This window comes from Zootoca vivipara, chromosome 17, assembly GCF_963506605.1.
Source record: "Zootoca vivipara chromosome 17, rZooViv1.1, whole genome shotgun sequence".
Classification (NCBI taxonomy): Eukaryota; Metazoa; Chordata; class Lepidosauria; order Squamata; family Lacertidae; genus Zootoca; species Zootoca vivipara.
In genome coordinates this window covers 15,579,838-15,598,393 of record NC_083292.1, presented here as the reverse complement: position 1 = coordinate 15,598,393, position 18,556 = coordinate 15,579,838, and the positions used below count along the sequence as shown (strand labels likewise).

At 52.0% G+C, this 18,556-nt stretch overlaps 1 protein-coding gene across 1 annotated transcript in view; it reads left to right on the top strand.

Moving 5' to 3' along the window:
• The first annotated feature begins 4,682 nt into the window (after window positions 1-4,682).
• BCR (BCR activator of RhoGEF and GTPase) overlaps window positions 4,683-18,556 on the top strand; it is a 104,853-nt gene continuing 90,979 nt past the window's right edge. Inside the window, exon 1 of the mRNA XM_035098789.2 lies at window positions 4,683-6,748. Coding sequence (XP_034954680.2) covers window positions 5,182-6,748 — 1,567 coding nt within the window. The 5' untranslated portion in view covers window positions 4,683-5,181. The remainder of the gene's footprint in view (window positions 6,749-18,556) is intronic.

Below are 18,556 nucleotides of genomic sequence, written 5' to 3'. Positions count from 1 at the left end.
CAAACAAACATTACCTTTGAAAGATCAAACAAAATACAAAAAGCCACCGTTGGGAGCAGGATGCTAGGCCAGATTCACACACTTGGGTCTTCTCTAGAAAACCAATTATTCATGTCCTGATAAGATCAGGCACATTTTTTTTGTGTGTGTGTGTGCCTTTTGAACTGTGCATTCCTTGGCCGCATACAGGGTTCTCCTCTGCATCCTTCTGTTAGAGAAATAGAAGAGGGTGATCAGCAGAAAGGGCACAGCTCTTCATTTTAGCAACAGGACAAGAAACCACCTTGACCTCTCCTATTTGTGACAGGTACATGAAGGCCTGGCTTTAGGGTGTGTGGGTATCACGATCAATCATTTTCACACACTCAAGCACACACACACACAAACCTTGCGTGACATTACTGTTGACAGATAGCTTAGTCAGGATGTTCCAAGGCTGGATGAAAGCTGCTTCCCTCCCACCCCCTTCCATTTGCTTGTACAGCCGTACCTTGGAAGTCAAACGGAATCCGTTCCGGAAGTCCGTTCAACTTCCAAAATGTTTGAAAACCAAATCGCGGCTTCTGGTTGGCTGCAGGAAGCTTCTGCAGCCAATCAGAAGCCACGGAAGCCCCATTAGACATTTGGGTTTCAAAAGAACATTAAAAAACCAGAACAATCACTTCTGGGTTTGCGGCATTCGAGAGCCAAAATGCCCCGTGTTCCAGGGCGTTCGAGATCCAAGGTACGACTGTAATTTCTTGATCCGATTCTAATTTCTCAGTTTGGCTAATTTATTTGTTTTATAAGGGAAGGGTTCTGCAAGATGCACATTCTGTTTGCTCATCTGGCAGAAGCTGTCAGGGGCACGGAAGTTGTTAGCAGCAAGGTAAATATTGGAGGACTCCTTGCTTTTGCACTGAGGCCTGCTAGCTGGCAGGCAGGCAGGCAAGTCCCTCCTCTCCTGTTCACCTGATGCCTCCCAGAGGAAATTATTCTGAGAGGCTTAGGTGGAGGAGCAAGATGCTCAGGGGCATATTATGTGAACAAATGGTGCATGTGTCCATTAGGAAATGTCTGGAGTGCTCTGCATTAGGAGGCCTGCCTTTGGAAAAGGAATGCTAAGAAAAATGGAAGGCGCCCTTTGTAAAAATGGGGCTCACAATAGCTTTCTGGCCAAGGTATATGTGTGAGGGGACCCAGCTATTTTGCCCACAGGAGGGAGTGGCAAAAATGCCTGGCCGCTTGCATGGCCTCTTCAGAGATACAGCAAGGGCTTTAGGCTCATTGTGGGAACATGAAAGGGCTTGTGTGGTCGTCAGGCTTGCTCGGGAGCTCTTGAAGACAAGGCTGCCTGCAGAGACTTTAGAATCATAGAATTGGACAGGACCATGGGGGCCATCTAGTCCAACCCCCTGCAGTGCAGGAATCTTTTGTCCAATGTGCGTCTTGAACCTCAGATGACCCCAACAAAGTGGTCCGAGTTCTTTCAATGGGCCATTTTATTTAGAAAATAATAATATATAGGCTGCTTTGTCAGAAAACTCTCATAAGCGATGCTCATTATAAAAGATCTAGGAAAGGGGCATGGGATTTGTGCAGAATGCTGACTCTTACATGCTTATGGTCATTCCAAAACATTTGGTATGCTCTGCTCATTAACACGTGGGAGAAAGTTCTCCTGAGCAAGTGCCATTGAGAAGAAGCCGAATAATGGGAAGAGCAGACTGGGAGGTGGACTGATCTCAGTGGAAAAAGGCAGCCCCTTTGAAATGAAGGAGAGCGGTGTGAGATAGCATCTCCTTGCTCAGGAGAACTGCCCAATCGTGGGAGGCAGATCTGAAGGAGCGCAAATCTCCCACCCTGTGCATCTTTAGGAAGAAGCAAGGGCCACAGGGCTCAATGGGGCAGCTTACCCTCCATCTGCCCCGCAGCCAGCATGAATATGTAGCCTTAATGGTGCCTCAAGTGAAGCCCACCTGTCACTGCTGACCTCCACCTATCAGGAATCCTGAGCCTGGCTTCTTCAAGGGGGAAAGAAGTGGATAAACCCAGCATTAACTTCTACAGCATATGCTCCAGGGTAGATTAATGCAGAGTGTGGCCTCTGGTCTACAGGGCATATAAGAGGCCTTAATGCTGAATCCCCTCCCAGCTCATTTGTTGACTCGAGGGTGATCTGCGGTGCTGAGCTCCTTTCGGAAAGCTCTTTGAAGAAAGAAGGGAATCCTACATCTCCCCACCATTTTAATTGGGTGCACATTTAAATGGGCGATGCTAGGGTTTTTGTTTTTGTTTTGCTTTCTGTAATAACAATAACAATAAATTTATTATTTATAACCCACCCATCCGGCTGAACTTGCCCTATAATGTATTTTAAACTTTTAAGTACTTCAAGATTGTGATATATATATAAATATTAACAAAAACAAATAAACAGTTAAAACCATAATGGCATAAAAAAGCAACCGTCACAAAAAATGTCCTAAAGCATTTCCAAAGGGGTAGTTGTGCTGGTCTGGTGCAGCTAAAATAGAGGCAAAAGGAGGCAGAGGGAAGAGAGAAATGTATTATCCGGTCCAAAGATGGCAAGAAAAATGCCTCCTGAAATCAAGCTGCAATCCTATATGTGTTTATTTGGAAGACTGCCTGGGAACTCAGTGGATTCATAAGTATGAGTTACAGGTAGGTAGCCGTGTTGGTCTGACGCAGTCAAAATAAAAATAAAGAATCCTTCCAGTAGCACCTTAGAGACCAACTAAGTTTGTCATAGGTATGAGCTTTCGAGAAGTGTGCATGCACACGAAAGCTCATACCTATGACAAACTTAGCTGGTCTCTAAGGTGCGACTGGAAGGATTTTTTATTTTTATTTTGATTCATAAGTAATGCACTTTAGGATTGCAACCCTGCAAACATGGGGCTGGGGAAACCCAGCCAGATGGGCGGGGTATAAATAATAAATTATTATTATTATTACTGACTCTCCACCCCAACCCCGCTTTGAACCATCTTGTGTGGCAGGGATTATTCTGTGTTAAGTGGAGGAATAATCTGAACGCTACCAAACCATTTTCCCAAGTGGAGGAGGAGGGAAGCTGTCATAATTTGTCCTGATATGCTAGAAGCAAAAGTAGTTAAGAGGTTTGATGGATTATTGAGCAGCATTAAAAATGGAGCAGGCTTAATGCTTTGGAGCGAGCAGCACCAACACTCTCCATCTATGGGTCCCAAAGCCCTTCCCAAACGCCAGTTAATTGCCTGGCAGCTCCTACAGGCCAACCTCCCACACAGATGGGCATAATAATAACAACTCGCTTTCATTTGAAGCCTGTTTATTTTAGTCAGGATGCCTCTCTGGGTTTCTGGGAGAGGAGGGCCACATGGCTGGGGCTGAGCAACTGAAAGGCATCCCGCTCTCTGCAGACACTGGAATGGCTCAAGGTAGGCTGCCCAGGTGATGCCAAGGGGAAGGGGGGGGCTCTGCTCCACCCTTTGCCTAGGTGTCAGGAGAGCAGAGGAGAAAGGTTCTCGGTTGAGAACAAATAAATAAGCAGTGTCATCCCATCCTTTGGAACAGCTGCAGCCAAAAAGATCTTCAACTCCATATGATGGCGGGAGAGGGACTCTTAACAAGCTTCTAAGCACATAAGTAAGAGGCCTGGATCTTCATCAGACCTAAGGCCCTCTTTGCCAACCAGGGCAGTTAAAAGAAAGTATTTCTTCCCACAGCGTACAGTTAAAACTATGAAACTGCAGGAGGCAGTGATGACCACAAACTTGGATGGCTTAAAAAGAGGATTAGGCAAATTCATGGAGAGAGAGGGAAGGCTAATGGGAGTGCAAACTTGAATAAAATATTGGGGGGGGGGCAGTTAAACCCTGTCCCACACAATCACATAATGTGGCACGCGCGCACACAACATTTGAATGGGAATCCCCCTCAACTTGGGGAAGGATGGCCCCCTCAAATATTTTATTGGAGGGGCTGAAGCAGTTGGCGCCTATGGGGCAGGGGTACCAACTTGAGGAAAATATTGGGGGAGGCTAAGGTAAGCCCTGCCCTGCATAATCAATCACAATTTGTGGCACACACCTCATTTGAATGGCAACGCCCATCAACTGGAGGGGGAGCTCTCCCCCTCAAATATTTTATTGGGGGGCTGGCGAAGGGACCTCGGCCCCTAGGAGTTGGCTCTTATGGGAACGAGGATCCTCATTGTGGAATTTCCATTGGGGCATTTGGCTGCCCACTGAGAGAACAGGATGCTGCCCTGGACTGGCCAGCAGTCAGGCTATTCCGCAGCTCCATTCTCACAACAGGAAGCCCCCTACCCAGCAGGGGTGCCACCTTTTGGGGGGGCAGGTAAGCCCAGCCCCGCATAATAGATCACATGACACGGTGCACGCGCATTATTTGAATTCAACTGAAAGCCTTAAGAGTTGGCTCCTATGCCCCCCAGCATAACCCAAGGGGAAGCGTCCTCTCTCCTACCTCAAGTTGGTTGGGCTCTGATCCTTTTGGCAGGCCTAGCCCAGCCTGCCGGATCCACAGCAGGCGGCAGTGGCGAGGCGCTCTGCACGTGCTCGGGGCTCTGGGCGGGGCGACGCAGCCAAGCCCGTCCCGTCCGCCCCCTCGCCGCGCCCCCCTCCAGGTCCCGCCCCCTCGCCCCGCCCCGCCTGGCCTCCCGCCCCGCCCTCGCCGTTCCTGCGGCTGCCATCCCGAGCGCGAGCTGGGCCAGCCGGCGATGGGCAGCCGCGACGCGGAGCCGCCAGGAGAGCTGCAGCCCGACCCCGCCTGAGCCTGCCTGGATCAGTAGCCGCCGCCGCCGCCGCAGAATGGGCTAAGGCTCGGGCCCTGCCGAGGCCAAGGAGGAAGCGAGCAGGCAGGCGGTGAGGAGAGGAGAGGAGCCCGCCGCCCGGGCTCGTTAGGCAGGCTGCCGGCCGCGCTCGCCTCCGCCTCGGCTCGCGCCTTTGTTCTTGCCCGCCCGCTCTCGCCGAGGGGGCGGCGGCGGCGGCTCCTCATGGGCAGCGCGGCCGGGGCGCCCCGGGCTGAAGCGCTGCTGCCGCCGCCTCCGCGGACACTCTGCCTCCTCCGCCGGGGGATGAGCGCCCCCCGCCGCCGTCTCCTGTTCCGCCGCCCGGGCGCGCCACTGCCGCCCTGACCGGCCCTCGGTCCGCCGCCGCCGCCGCCGCCGCCACGATGGTGGACCCGGTGGGCTTCGCTGAGGCGTGGCGCGCGCAGTTCGCCGACTCGGAGCCTCCCCAGATGGCGCTGCGCTCGGTGGGCGACATCGAGGCGGAGCTGGAGCGCTGCAAGGCGTCCATCCGCCGCCTGGAGCTGGAGGTGAACAAGGAGCGCTTCCGCATGATCTACCTGCAGACGCTGCTGGCCAAGGAGAAGAAGAGCTACGACCGGCAGCGCTGGGGCTTCGCGAGACCCGCCCGAGCCGGCATAGACGACGACGACGAAGACGAGGGGACGGCCGCGGCCGACGACGTCGGGGCGCAAACGACCGGCCAGGCCAGGCCGCCGCCGCCAAGCGGCAAACCCCACCACCACCACCGTCCGCGCCCGCCTGCCCTCCGCAAGCTCTCGGCGGCGCACAGCGACGGCTCCGAGGCGGACAGCACGACGCAGCAGCCCGACGGCAACGGCGAGGCGGCGGCGGAAGGGGGCTCCCCGTCCAGGGCCCGGGCGGCTCCCAGCGGCGGGAACAGTAGCAGTAGCCGTCGCCAGCGCCTTCTGAGCGTCTCCTCGGAGAAGGAGGCGTGCGTCTTTGAGCCGGTGGGCAGCCGGGAGCGCGGAGGGGGCGGCGCGGCCAGCAACGTGGCGGCGCTGCGCTGTAACTTCGAGCGGGGGCTGAAGAAGTCGTTGACGACGGCAGCGGCGGATGGGAAGGAGCCGTTGTCAGCGCCGCCCTGCTCGTCGGAGAAGCCCTTCTACGTGAACCTGGAGTACCACCACGAGAAGGGCCTGGTGAAGGTGAACGACAAGGAGGTCTCGGACCGGATCAGCTCGCTGGGCAGCCAAGCCATGCAGCTGGAGGCACGTAAGAAGCTCTTGCCAGGGCTGCGCGGCCGCTCGACCGAGGCCTGCTTCGGCGACGGCGACTACGAGGACGCGGAGCTCAACGCCCGCTTCCTCAAGGACAACCTGCTGGACGGCAACGGCGCTGCCCGCTCGTCCTCCGCCTGGCAGGCCGCCCCCTCGGACTTCCAGCCCTACCAGAGCGTCTACGTCGGGGGCATGATGATGATGATGATGGCGGCGGCGGCAGGGGGCGAAGGCGCCGGGGAGCCCGGGGGCAAAGGCGCCCCGCCGACCCCGTTCCTGCGCGGCCACTCGGGCGCCGCCGTGGAGCCGGAGAAGCCCCTGACCTGGCCGCGCCGCTCCTACTCGCCGCGCAGCTTCGACGACATCGGCGGCGGCTACACGCCCGACTGCAGCTCCAACGAGAACCTCACGTCGAGCGAGGAGGACTTCTCGTCGGGCCAGTCCAGCCACGTCTCGCCCAGCCCCACCGCCTGCCGCCTCTACGGCCGCGACAAGAGCCGCTCGCCCTCCCAGAACTCCCAGCAGTCCTTCGACAGCAGCAGCAGCCCCCCGACGCCCCAGTCCCAGAAGCGGCACCGGCAGCAGCAGCAGGTCGTTGTCTCCGAGGCCACCATCGTGGGCGTCCGCAAGAGCGGGCAGATCTGGCCCAGCGACGGCGACCTGCCCGCCGGCAGAGCCTCCCTCGACAGCTGCTACCACCTGGGAGAGGCAGGTGGGTGGGAATCTCCGTTTGTGTCCTTGTTCTTCAAGGGGGAAGGGATGTCCCCCCTTTCTATAGCATGCAGCAGTGTTGAAATTCCTGATAATGGTGTGTGGAGGGGTCCCTTTTGTTTTCTGATGGTCCTTTTAGAAGGTGGTGGTGGTGGTGATGATTTAGCCATATAGCATCCTCTTGACTCTGTGCCTGGCTGGGTTGGGGGAGTTTCTTACCTCCCACTTTGCACAGCTTTGTGATGCCTGGCCCGGCCCACTCAGGTGAGGTCCTCAGGTTGGGCCTTCTCCTCTGCTGCCTGCCCTTGGTTGGGTCAGATGGTGCCATCCTGAGTCTCCTTTTATGGAAGCTGGGAACTCTCCATCTGGGGGCTTCACGTGGTCCTTTATCTCTTGGGGGGGAGGGAGGTGCCAGGATGTTGGGTTGCCCCAAAGATCCTTGGCTCTAGAATGCAGGTGTTAGGGTGGCGGCAGTGGAGGAGGTGGGTGTCCAACTCAAGTGGCCCTTGGACCAGTGGATCCTGCCTCTTTAGCTGGTTGGGGGGTTCTGTTGTATTGCTCAGAATGACAGGGGAGCAGGGTACACCTGAGCCCCCTCCATCCTTTTGCCTCCTGATTTAATGGGCTGCTCAGGTGTCCTTGTGCTGCCTTTGAGGTGTTAGAGAGTGTGGCATGGCTTGTGTGATCCATGGGGCACCTGCATGCCAAGCAGGTGCTCTGCTGCTGACCTGCTCCCTTCCCCCAGTGTTAACAGGCATGTTGTGTTTTGAGTCAAGGACCAGATTCTACCTGTGATTCATTTTCGCCTGCAGTCATCACATGATAGACGTGCAGTCATTGCATGATGGGCACCTGGAAGTCATCTGGCTCAGCCTTTCCCCAACCTAGTGCCCTGCAGCTGTTTTGGACTACGGCGCCCATGGCCATTGAGGGGAATTGTAGCTGTAGGGCACCCAGTTGGGGAAGGCTGATCCTAGCCCCTTGCCCTTTCATTTAGGAACCTGCCTGGGTGACCTTTCAGTGGGATGCTAGCTCATCACCTGTAAGGCTGGACATGCTACTTTCTTGGGCCTGAGACTGCTATGTTCCTCCTTCCCTAAACACTGGGCAGGTGTGTGTTGTGTGTCCAGGCAGATGCTGGACTTGATGAGAGCAAGGCCACTTAGGAGCTGTGTGTAGCTTTCTAACAGACTCTGGCTTCCCTTGTTCAGTTCTGAGATGATGGACAGTGGTTGTTGTTGCTGAAACCTGCCCCTGCAGCATGCCAGGCATTGTCACTGGACCTCTGCTTAAAGAGCAGGGCAGGTTTAGCAAAGAGGTAGCTGATTCTGTAGAACAGGTCTAGCAAATGCCTTGGATAATAATTTATTATTGAGTTATATCTCCTCATGCTTCCAAGAAGTGCCCTTCAGGTAGCCTACAGCCACACAAATCCAGCCCAATACTAATTAAAAATCTACATTTAAAATCTTAACAAGTACATGGGTAATGGCGGGAGGGAAAGGGGCATGAAAGTGGATGGAGGGGAAAAAACATTGCATGCTGACAATCATTCTAAAACGATAGGCATTTCTTTTTAATATTGATGGATGCTGGAGGTGCTGAACTGGTAGAAGTTGTGGCGTCTGGAGTGAGAGTCCAGATTGCTATATAGATCCTTCACCTTTGTCATTCCCAGAGTCAATATTGTAATAAGGAACAGCGCCTGACATTTGCAAACAGCTAGATTCCTGCCTGCTTGGCTGGGCCTCAAGAGGCTCTCAGAGTAAAGAGGTTTTGAAGCTCTCAAGGAGAGTTGGGATCCTTCATCCTCCTAGTTTGGCATTTGTTAATATTTAAATGCAGGTAGAGTGTCTGAGTCTCCTTTTCCTGCCTCTCATTTATTTCCTGAGAATCTCTCTCCCCACCACCCCCACATTATATTGGGAGGGGGATTGTTTGGGCTCTGAGCTGGCTTTGGCACATGGAAGGCGAAGGCTCCTTATCCTCAAAGTGACCTCTCCCCCTTCTCTCTCCCTCCCTCCCTCCCAGATTAGAGAGCCCTCAATTTCTTTTCTTCTCAAGACTTGTGGATCTTGTGAGAGAAGCAATGGGGGGGGGATGGGAGAGGGAGGAGGCTCAACCACTGGTCTAATCTGAACTGCAGCCATCTGTCCTGTGATGATGCTCTTTGAATGTCTGGGAAGCCTCTCCGGCTTGCAGTTTCCTGGGCAGGAACAATAGAAAGGGGGGAGGGTGCCCAGCCCAATGCCTCAGGGCCCTCTCTTCTCTTTCAGCTGCCTGGGCTGTCCTTGCAGAGAGGCAGGTGCCTTTTAAATGGGTATTTCCTCCTCCACACACAAAAAGCTTTTGCTCTTCTAGCAGATGAAACCCTGAAACTGTGAGGCACCAGACCTGGTCTCCCTGCATGCCCAGAATTTGTGTGTGCGCGCGCAAAGGATCGTGTCTCTCCATCCCACAGAAACAGCAGTGCAGTACCTTGAAGAGCAAGAATGATGCAGGAAGAAAGGGCCCCTTTTCGTCATGGCATTAACCACATCCACAGTTTAATTTTGTCTATGCTTCCACGTTGTTGTGGTTGTTGTTGTTGTTGTTGTTGTTGTTGTTGTTGTTGTTATATCCTACATTTTTAGCAGACCAGGGCTGCTAAATTCAGCTTACACAAATTACAACAAGACTAAGGTTACCAGATTTTTTTTCAATGAATCCGGGGACACTTTTCAACTTCAGCAGGAATGATAGGATTTTGTCAGGGGACTGATTTGTAAATCTAGACACTGACTGTCCCCAGGAAACTGGGGGTGTCTGGTAACCTTAAACAAGACAGATGAAATACAAAAAAGCTAAAAAGGTATAAAAGATAACGATTAAGGATAATTTAGAATTAAGGCAACGTTAAAAACCAATCTATTAAAATTCAGGTAATCAAAAACACAACTAGCTGCTCCTGGTGGTTAATAATACAGGAAAAAGACACCTTGAAACAATTAAGGTGCATAGCAGTGTAAATGTAAAAGGGAAGAGAAGCCGGAACTATGAAGAACAAAGTGGGTGGCCTCTCAAAATAACCTGAGCAGGAAAAGAGGCAAATCTGCCTCTGGGGTTTGTCTTGACCTTCTTTTACTTGAAGGTAGAAGGCAGCTAGGTGTGAGGGGGGCAAAATGAAGTTCTGTAAGGGAAGATCTCACAGCTGGGTCTGCTACTGAGAATGCCCCACTTTCTCTGGATCCCTAAAGTAACAGCAGGACCAGCTGACATGGAAGGCAGTGCGGTCATACCTTGTTTAAGTACGCCTTGGTTTGAGCATTTACAGTTTAAGTACTCCGCGGACCCGTCTGGAACGGATTAATCCACTTTCCATTACTTTCCATGGGAAAGTTTGCTTCAGGTTAAGTACAGACTTCCGGAACCAATTGTGTTTGTAAACCGAGGTACCACTGTATTCTGGACATTTAGGACTTTTATAGGGTTACAACCAGCACTCTAAATTGTGCCCAGAATTGAAGCTGCGGTAAAGTAGGAGTGAGTTGCATATTCCCCACATCTGACTGTGATCAAGAGCCTGGCTGAACCAAACTCCTTTGGAGGCAGCCCTACATCAAGTGCATTGCAGTAGTCCAAGTGACATGTAAATAAGGCCCACATTCCTGCGGCCTGATTGGACACCTCTGGGAATGGGTGTAGCAGCTGCATTAGCCTCATTTGTGCAAAGGTGTTCCTTGGCACTGATGCAATCTGGGTATTTAGGCTCAGAAGATGAACCCCTGGGAAATGAACTTGGGACTTCAGGCGCAGCACAACCCCCATCCAATGCAGATTGAACCGTGTTCCCTATTGGCCAGGAATGCCTTTGGCATGTTTGGATTAAGTTTCAATTTGTGCGTTCTCCTGACGCCATTTTGGATGGGGGGGGGTAAAGTCTCAACGTCTTCAGGGAAACCTGGAGTTGAGATGCAACCGTGTGCTCAAGTGTGCTGCCTGAAAATGCCCAGATACCATTCCTGGGGGGGTGGGTATTCAAGGAGGTCTTTTCTAAAACAAAAACAAAAGCAAAACCAACTCTTTCAGGTTCAGTGGACCAATGCTCTGTTGTAGAGTGGCATTTGCCACCCCACCTTCCCCACTCAGTTGGGCCAAATCCGGCAACTTTTGTTAGCCAGGAAGGGTAAAGTGCATACATGGCTAGGCTCCAAGATTCCTGTTCGCACCTTCAGACTGCACAAACATCCTTCAGAACTGGCCGAGCAGGTGCTGAAGTGACCTGCCGCAAGGCACTGTAGAGTGCCTTGTAAACTGGTCACCGTGAGGGTTCTCGAGTATTGTCTTGCAAGACATACAAGAGGCCCTGGAAAAAGCTCTTCTGGACAACTCTACCCCTCTGCAGTGGTGGCCGAGAAGGATGATCCTTCGCACCCCCTGGAACAATCCCTGAAAGGGTATCTTTTCTGCCCTCGTGGCTCCCTATTCATATTCTCAAGATCTCCAGGGAGCCTGTTTGGTTTTGCTGAATGAGTCGCTTGAGGGCCATTTTGTCAGCTGCCCATCCAGAAAGTCGGACAGTCCCCAAGACCCATTGGGAAGTGGTAGGCATCTGCCAGTCTTCTTATGGGGGCCTTCATAAAAAAAGGTAAAGAACCCCTGGATGGTTAAGTGCAGGCAAAGGTGACTATGGGGTGCGGCACTCATTTCCACTTTCAAGCTGAGGGAGCCAGCGTTTGCCGCAGACAGCTTTCCAGGTCATGTGGCCAGCAGGACTAATCTGCTACTGGCACACAGGGGACCGTGACGATAGCCAGAGCATATGGAAACGCCGTTTACCTTCCCACCGCAGCGGTACCTATTTATCTACTTGCACTGATTTGCTTTTGAACTGCTACCAGGAGCTGGGACCGAATGGGAGCTCACCCCGTCGCAGGGATTCGAACTGCCGACCTTCCGATCAACAAGCCCAAGAGGCTCAGTAGTTTAGACCATAGCGCCACCTGCTCCTTAGGAACCTTCTTAATCGGTCTTTAATTTGACATACCTGGTTCTCCCCGCATTCTTAATCCCCAGTGAGCTCCATGGCTGAGCGGGGATTGGAACTCAGTTCTCCCAGGCACTAGTCACCATAGGATGCACAGGGTGGGCAGTCATTTGGTTGAAAGCCCCTGTCCATGTGTTTGGTTTTCCATCCTTTTGCTTGGTTCTTCACTGCTTTGAAGGGTCTCCACTGTCATCCCACTGATTGTGATTTCCTCTTCTGAGCTCTTGGGCTTGGCTGTTTGAATGATTGAAAAGGGGGAGTCAACCCTGCTCCCGCAAGCTTTGATGATAAACCTTTGGGGAGAACTGGAGGGGGGGCAGTGTTATTTTTCTCATTGTATTTTTAAAGCTGGTGTGTGCTTGCGGGGGGGGGGGGGAGAGGGCTTCAAGGTATTCAGAATGCAAATCCCTCCAGATCAAAGCTTGTCTCTGCATTTGGCTGGGGCCTAAGAATCTGCAATGTTCTCCCCCTTTATTTTGTGTTACAGCGTTTCAGATGCCAAGCTGGGGGGGGGGGGCAGTGTTAGGTCTTCTGACTGTGGATTTTGTTATAGTGGGGGTTGGTAGCAAAGCTCCCTTCCTCCAGCTTTCCTCTTTCCCCTCCAATAGGTCTGAGACAGGAGCGAAGAATATGGAGTAGCATAACTTAACATCCTTCTCTTAAGCGACATTTGGCTCTCCCCATATTTATTTATTTACCTACTTAATTTATAGAGCTGCCCCATAGCAGAAGAACTCTAGGAAGCCAGTGTGGTGTCGTGGTTAGTGTCGGACTAGGACCTGGGAGATCAGGCTTCAAATCCCCACTCACTGGGTGACTTTGGGCCAGTCACAGCCTCTTAGCCTACCTCGCAGGGTCGTTGTTGGGATGAACGGAGGAGGGAACCGTGTATTTCTTGGAGGAAAAAGATGGGGTATAAATGCAATAAACAAGCTCTTCTACTTACCTGCTTAGGAAAGCTGGAGGGGCCAGCCAGGTGGAGATGCCAGTCACCAACCTGGCATCCAGAGATCTCCATGTGGTTGCAGTTGGACGCCAAGCGTGCCTGGGGAATTTCTCACACTGCTTTAAAGTGCTACGGCAAATGGTCAAGGTCGGGATTGCGTTGCAGCCTCTTGCATATCAGGCAGTGGAGGGCCGCCACAGTTTAAGAAGGATATTGAAAGCAGAGGAGGGTAACTGAGGTGCTGGAGGGTCTGGAAACCAAGCCATATGAGGAACGGTTGAAGGAGTTTGGTGTGTTTAGCCTGGAAAAGAGACTGAGACAGTGGCGGAGAGCAGGCAGGGGCGGGGCTGGCACGCGTTCTGGGGGCGTGGTGCGCCGCCCGCGCGGGCAGAGCAGACAGCCACTATGCTACCCTAGGGATCGCGCTGCCTGGGGCAGAGCACCCCTATCGCCCCCCCTCTTCCTCCGCCCCTGGACTGAGAGGTGATACAATAGCCGCCTTCAAGTATCTGTATGTCAGATGAAGCAAGCTTGTTTCCTGCTGCTCCAGAGAAATCTGATTCTGGCTAAACGCTATAAAGAACTTTCTGACCGTAAGAACTTTTTGACAGTGGAACCGAGGTTGAGTGGCCATCTGTCAGGCATTCTTTAGCTGTGGTTCCTGCATTGCAGGGGGTTGGACTAGATGACCCTCGGGGGTCACCACGTTTACAGTTTTGGGCTTCTCCGCATGCTGTGATTGAAGGCTGTGATGTTTCCTCCTCCCTGCGCTTCTCCACAGATGGGGGGGGAGGAAAGTGGACTGAAGGAGCACATAGTGGGCAGTTTCTGGTGGGGCTTAGTTGATTAACTAATTGTATCAGTTGTAATTGGTTTATTAGCTGGTTAAATCTGCACCCATCGGCAAAGGGATGGAGCCATTGTTTGAAAGAGGAACGCTCTTTGGAGAGGCAAAGAGAGAGAGGGAGGGGGCAGGGCAACCCAGCCAGATGGGTGGGGTATAAATATTACAGTGGTGCCTCGCTTAACGAATGCCCTGCTTAACGAAATTTCCGCTTAACGAAAGGTTTTTTCTAGTGGAGGTTGCCTCGCTAGACGAATTCGTTTTACGAAAAATTGTATTTTATTATTATTTATTTGGGCCGTGGGCCAGTAGCGTGCATGGCTTGCCTTGTGTGCCGAAGGTCCCATCAGGGCGTCTTGCCTCTTCCACCCCCACCCTCCAACCCCGTGCTTTACGTTCTGAAGAAGCCAAACCAGTTTCCCCTTCATAACAGACAGGCTGGAATTCAAAACAATTTTTCGGGCTGCTGGGTGGGTGGATTTCCAGTCAATCCGGCTTTGCTCCTTTTTCACATGTCCCCCACACCTCCTCAGTGCGCCATTAGAATAACAGAATTGTAGAGGTGGGAGGGACTCTGAGGGTCATCCAGTCCAGCCCCTTGCGATGCAGGAATAAATAATCCCTGGCAGTTGGCCACCTGACCACTGTTCAGAAACCTCCAGTGGAGGACAGCCTGCCACCTTCTGAGGTCGTCCATTCCGCTGTTGAACAGCTCTTGGCCTCAGAAAGTTCTTTCTGACATTTAGTCATAATCTCCTTTCTATCATTTGAATCCATTGGTTCCGGAGCAGCAGAAAACAAAACAAGCTTCCTCCATCCTGCATGTGGCATGTGGCAACCCTTCAGGTAATTGAAGATGGCTTGCTCACTTGGTCTTGCAGCCGTCTGGTGGCCACAAACGGTGGCTTGCTGTGTGCCAGGATGGGTAGCCACTACTGGGGCAAGAGGCGGTTGTCAGTGGCCTAGCTGGCTGGCTGTTTGTCCAGTCTATTCAGAAAAGCCAGTCCTGCCCAGAGAGAGGTCATGAGTGGGGGAGGCCTCTTTTTTGGGGGGGAAAGGGAGCTGTGTTTTGCAGATAACCTGATGAAAGAATGAGTGTGTGCTTATGTGGAATGCTGCATAGTCTTCATAGTGTGTTTATTTTAAGCATTTTTACTCTGCCCTTTAGCCAAAACAAGGCTCCCCAGGGCAGCTTGTAAGTCTCAGGAGGAGTCAGGGCAATCCCTGCCCTCGGGCTGAAATGTGGAGGCCATTCGCAACCTCTGGCATTTGTGGAGCCCCTGGAGGGCCTCCCTCCTTTCTCTCTGCTGCCAGGGCTGGGCTCTTTCCCCCAGGGAGGGCCGAGCTGTCAGGTGGGCAATAGGCAGGGCTGGATTGCCAAGCAGTTGAAAGTTCTGCAAAAAGCCAAGTGAGAATCTGTGACCTGGACAAATGATTGGTTTTGAATTTTGAATTTCAGGGGGTTGGGCTAGATGACTCTTGGGGTCCCTTCCAGCTCTAGGGGGTCTATGACACTTTCAATGATTTCTCAGTTTGCCTGTAGTCCTGGTTTTGCAAGCCAAAGCACTGACATGCCCCTCCCGATTGCTGGGAGTCTTTTTGAGATCCTTGGCCATTAAAGCTAGTGATGTGCACACATGTGTGCTCTCTCTTTAAAAAAATAAAAGAAAGAAGGAAAGTTTACACCTGAGCTTTGATGGGGGACGCTTTTTAGGATAGAAGCAAAACAAACAGAGAGCTTGTGATAATGTAGTCTTGAATATTGAGGCTTACTGTGAAGAAATGTGGGTGCATGATTCTGAGCACCTGGTGAGGGCCTTTAGGTCACCCCAGGGTAAAGGTAAAGGGACCCCTGACCATTAGGTCCAGTCGTGACCGACTCTGGGGTTGCGCGCTCATCTCGCATTATTGGCCGAGGGAGCCAGCGTACGGCTTCCAGGTCATGTGGCCAGCATGACAAAGCCGCTTTTGGCGAACCAGAGCAGCACACGGAAACACCGTTTACCTTCCCGCTGTAGCGGTTCCTATTTATCTACTTGCATTTTGATGTGCTTTCGAACTGCTAGGTTGGCAGGAGCTGGGACCAAGCAACGGGAGCTCAACCCGTCACAGGGATTCGAACCGCCGACCTTCTGATCAGCAAGCCCTAGGCTCAGTGGTTTAGCCCACAGTGCCACCTGGGTCCCTCACCCCAGGGTAGCTGCATCCAAATCCTGCATTTCTGGGATTGGGTGTCTGTATTTGCATCTCCTGGACAGGTGTGGCCAGCATTCTCTGGCATGGCTCAGCTCCCTCTTCCCTTTCACCTGGGCTGGCTCCGCAATCAAGTTTCTTTTGCTCTTCCCAGTTTGGCAGGAAACAGGCAGTTGCTGGACTGGAAACTGGACCTCATGAGCCAAAAGGGGCTTTCCATGCCGGGGCCTGCTTTGCTCCTGATGGAACTGTTCATCCTGCCTCTTTTCCAACTGCCTTGCCTTTCCCCCTCCTGACCCTTCTCTGCTTTCACTTTGCTTCTTTCCCGCTGGCTCCCCTTCAGCTTCCTTGGAACCCAGTAAAGACAGGCGAGTGAGCAGCTGATGGTCTGGGGTGAGAGGGACTGCTGACGGGGACTGGCGGGTGGTGTTGCCTTTTGGAAGTGTGGCTGCCTCTTCCTCCTGCTGGCTTCCTTGTCATCTGGTGGCCAGCTCTGGGTTCTGGGATCTGGTTTCACTAAGCTGCGCAGAAGAGGAAACTTCTGGGATCTGCTTTGCTCCTTCCTCTTTTAGTCCTAAAAGACAGTGGGGGGAAGTTAGGAGAAAGGCCATGATCAATCTCAGCATATATATCCTCAGAGCCCTGCAGAATCAGACCAAAACTTCACTTGAGGCTGTATCTTGTTGGGAGAGAAGGGGTTTAGCTGAGCCTCCAGCTCAGGCACCCCCAAACTGCAGTCCTCCAGATGTTTTGGCCTACAACTCCCATGATCCCTAGCTAACAGGACCTGTGGTCAGGGATGATGGGAATTGTAGTCCAAAACATCTGGAGGGCCGAGGTTCGGGGGTGCCTTCTCCAGCTCAACATGACACCTTCTACATATGAGGAACATTAGAAACTCAGATATATAAGCTAGGCGCCAAATGACTCCTTAAACCAAGGTTGCAGCCGCCGAAACAGAATGTCTAGTTGTCATTTTTGGGCAAGACTAAAGTCTTTATTTTTCAAAGGACTGACTGTGATTGATTCCCAGTTAGACTTCTGGCTAGTTCAGATGACAGCCTTGAACTAGGTTAAGAGCTTTGAGAACTTAAGAAGAAAAGTCACCTGGTTCCAAGTGGTCGGAAAGCCAGGTGCAAAATGCACCTGGCTAATTTCAAACACTGTATGCGAAGTGTTTTATTTTATGCAGAGAAGCAAATTGCCTGCTTTGAGATACCGCCCCAGGCCCCTGAAGTGCTCCAGGCCAGGCACAGGTGAGCCTCCTTGGCCGCCATTTTGTGTGTGAAATTGTGGAATAAACTCAGTCCATGAAGCTGCTGGCCTCTTTGCTTGGCCACTGAGCCAGGATCCTTTCTGAAATGGTGTTTGCCTCCCAGTGACATGTTGGCTGCCATCAGTCCGGCTATTTGAGCAGGCAGCTCTGGTTTGCCTTCGTTGGACCAAGGAGCTCAAATCTCTCTCTCTCTACACCTCAGTCCCTTGCCATAAAGGAGAGGGCTTTGTAACCCAGCTGTTGCCTATGGGTAGCTAGTAAGGAAATCCACTTTGCTCCCCCCCCCCCCGGGGCCACTGCAATTCCAGTCTGGCAAACAACTCTTCTTTTATGACTCTTGCTGTGATGGGCTGTAATAGTGGCTGGTGACAGAATGGGGCCTGGCTGGTCCAGCAGGTGTCTCTGGCTTTTCATTTGCTCTTAACCACATAAGGTGGGGGTGTCTTCTGGGGCAGTTGCCCTCTGCCCCCACTCCCTCATTGCCCTCAGAGCAGATGCAGTAGTGGGGGAGAAGTAGCTTTCCTTTGCCTCCATTGGGTAGATGAGTCTAGAGCAGGCGTCCCCAAACTTCAGCCCTCCAGATGTTTTGGACTACAATTCCCATCTTCCCCAACGACTGGTCCTGTTAGCTAGGGATCATGGGAGTTGTAGGCCAAAACATCTGGAGGGCCGCAGTTTGGGGATGCCTGGTCTAGAGACTGAGCTTGAGCCCAGTCTTCCTCATTCTGGTGCCTTCTAGGTGGTTTGGACCACAACTCCCAGAAGCCCCAGCATCACAGCCCCTTCCAGATGTGGAGGCAGAACATAGTCTAATGCAGTGTTTCCCAACCTTGTGCCTCCAGATGTTTTGGGACTACAACTCCCATCATTCCTGACCACTGGTCTTGCTAGCTAGAGATGATGGGAGTTGTAGTCCCAAAACATCTGGAGGCACAAGGTTGGGAAACACTGGTCTAATGGTCAGTAGCCTCCCTTGATGGAGGCGGAAGCCCTTCAATGCAGAGGCTTCATCGCTTGGGGGAATGTCTCCAGTTTTGTATCCTTTGCATCAAGCAAGGGTTAGATTATGTGGCTTTCATGGATCCTTCCAACTCTCAGGTAACTTGAGCAAAATTGAGTAGACTTTTCTACTTCTCAGGTTTTTGTGATGGGGAAACAGGATTAGCCATCCAAAGATTGCACTCTTCCATTGGCTACTAAGGACAAGTGGCGCTTCTCTTTGGGCAAGGAAGGTTGGGGGTGTGTGTGTTAAACGCTGTCCCCCTTTTCCATCACCATCACATTTATTTATTAAATGCAAACGGACAGCTGAGGGAAAAGGGTATTTGTTTTTAAAAATGGATGCTAATTGGAGATAAATTTGTAATTTAAGCAGCATGTAATAGGAAGAAAATGGGAATATCTAAGAAAGAGTACGAAGCCAGTTTTTGGAAAAATCGTATTAAAATTGTTTTAATTTGGCATTGATGTGCTATAAATTTGGAAAATGAATATATATATGGAAAATGTTTATATATAGTGCCA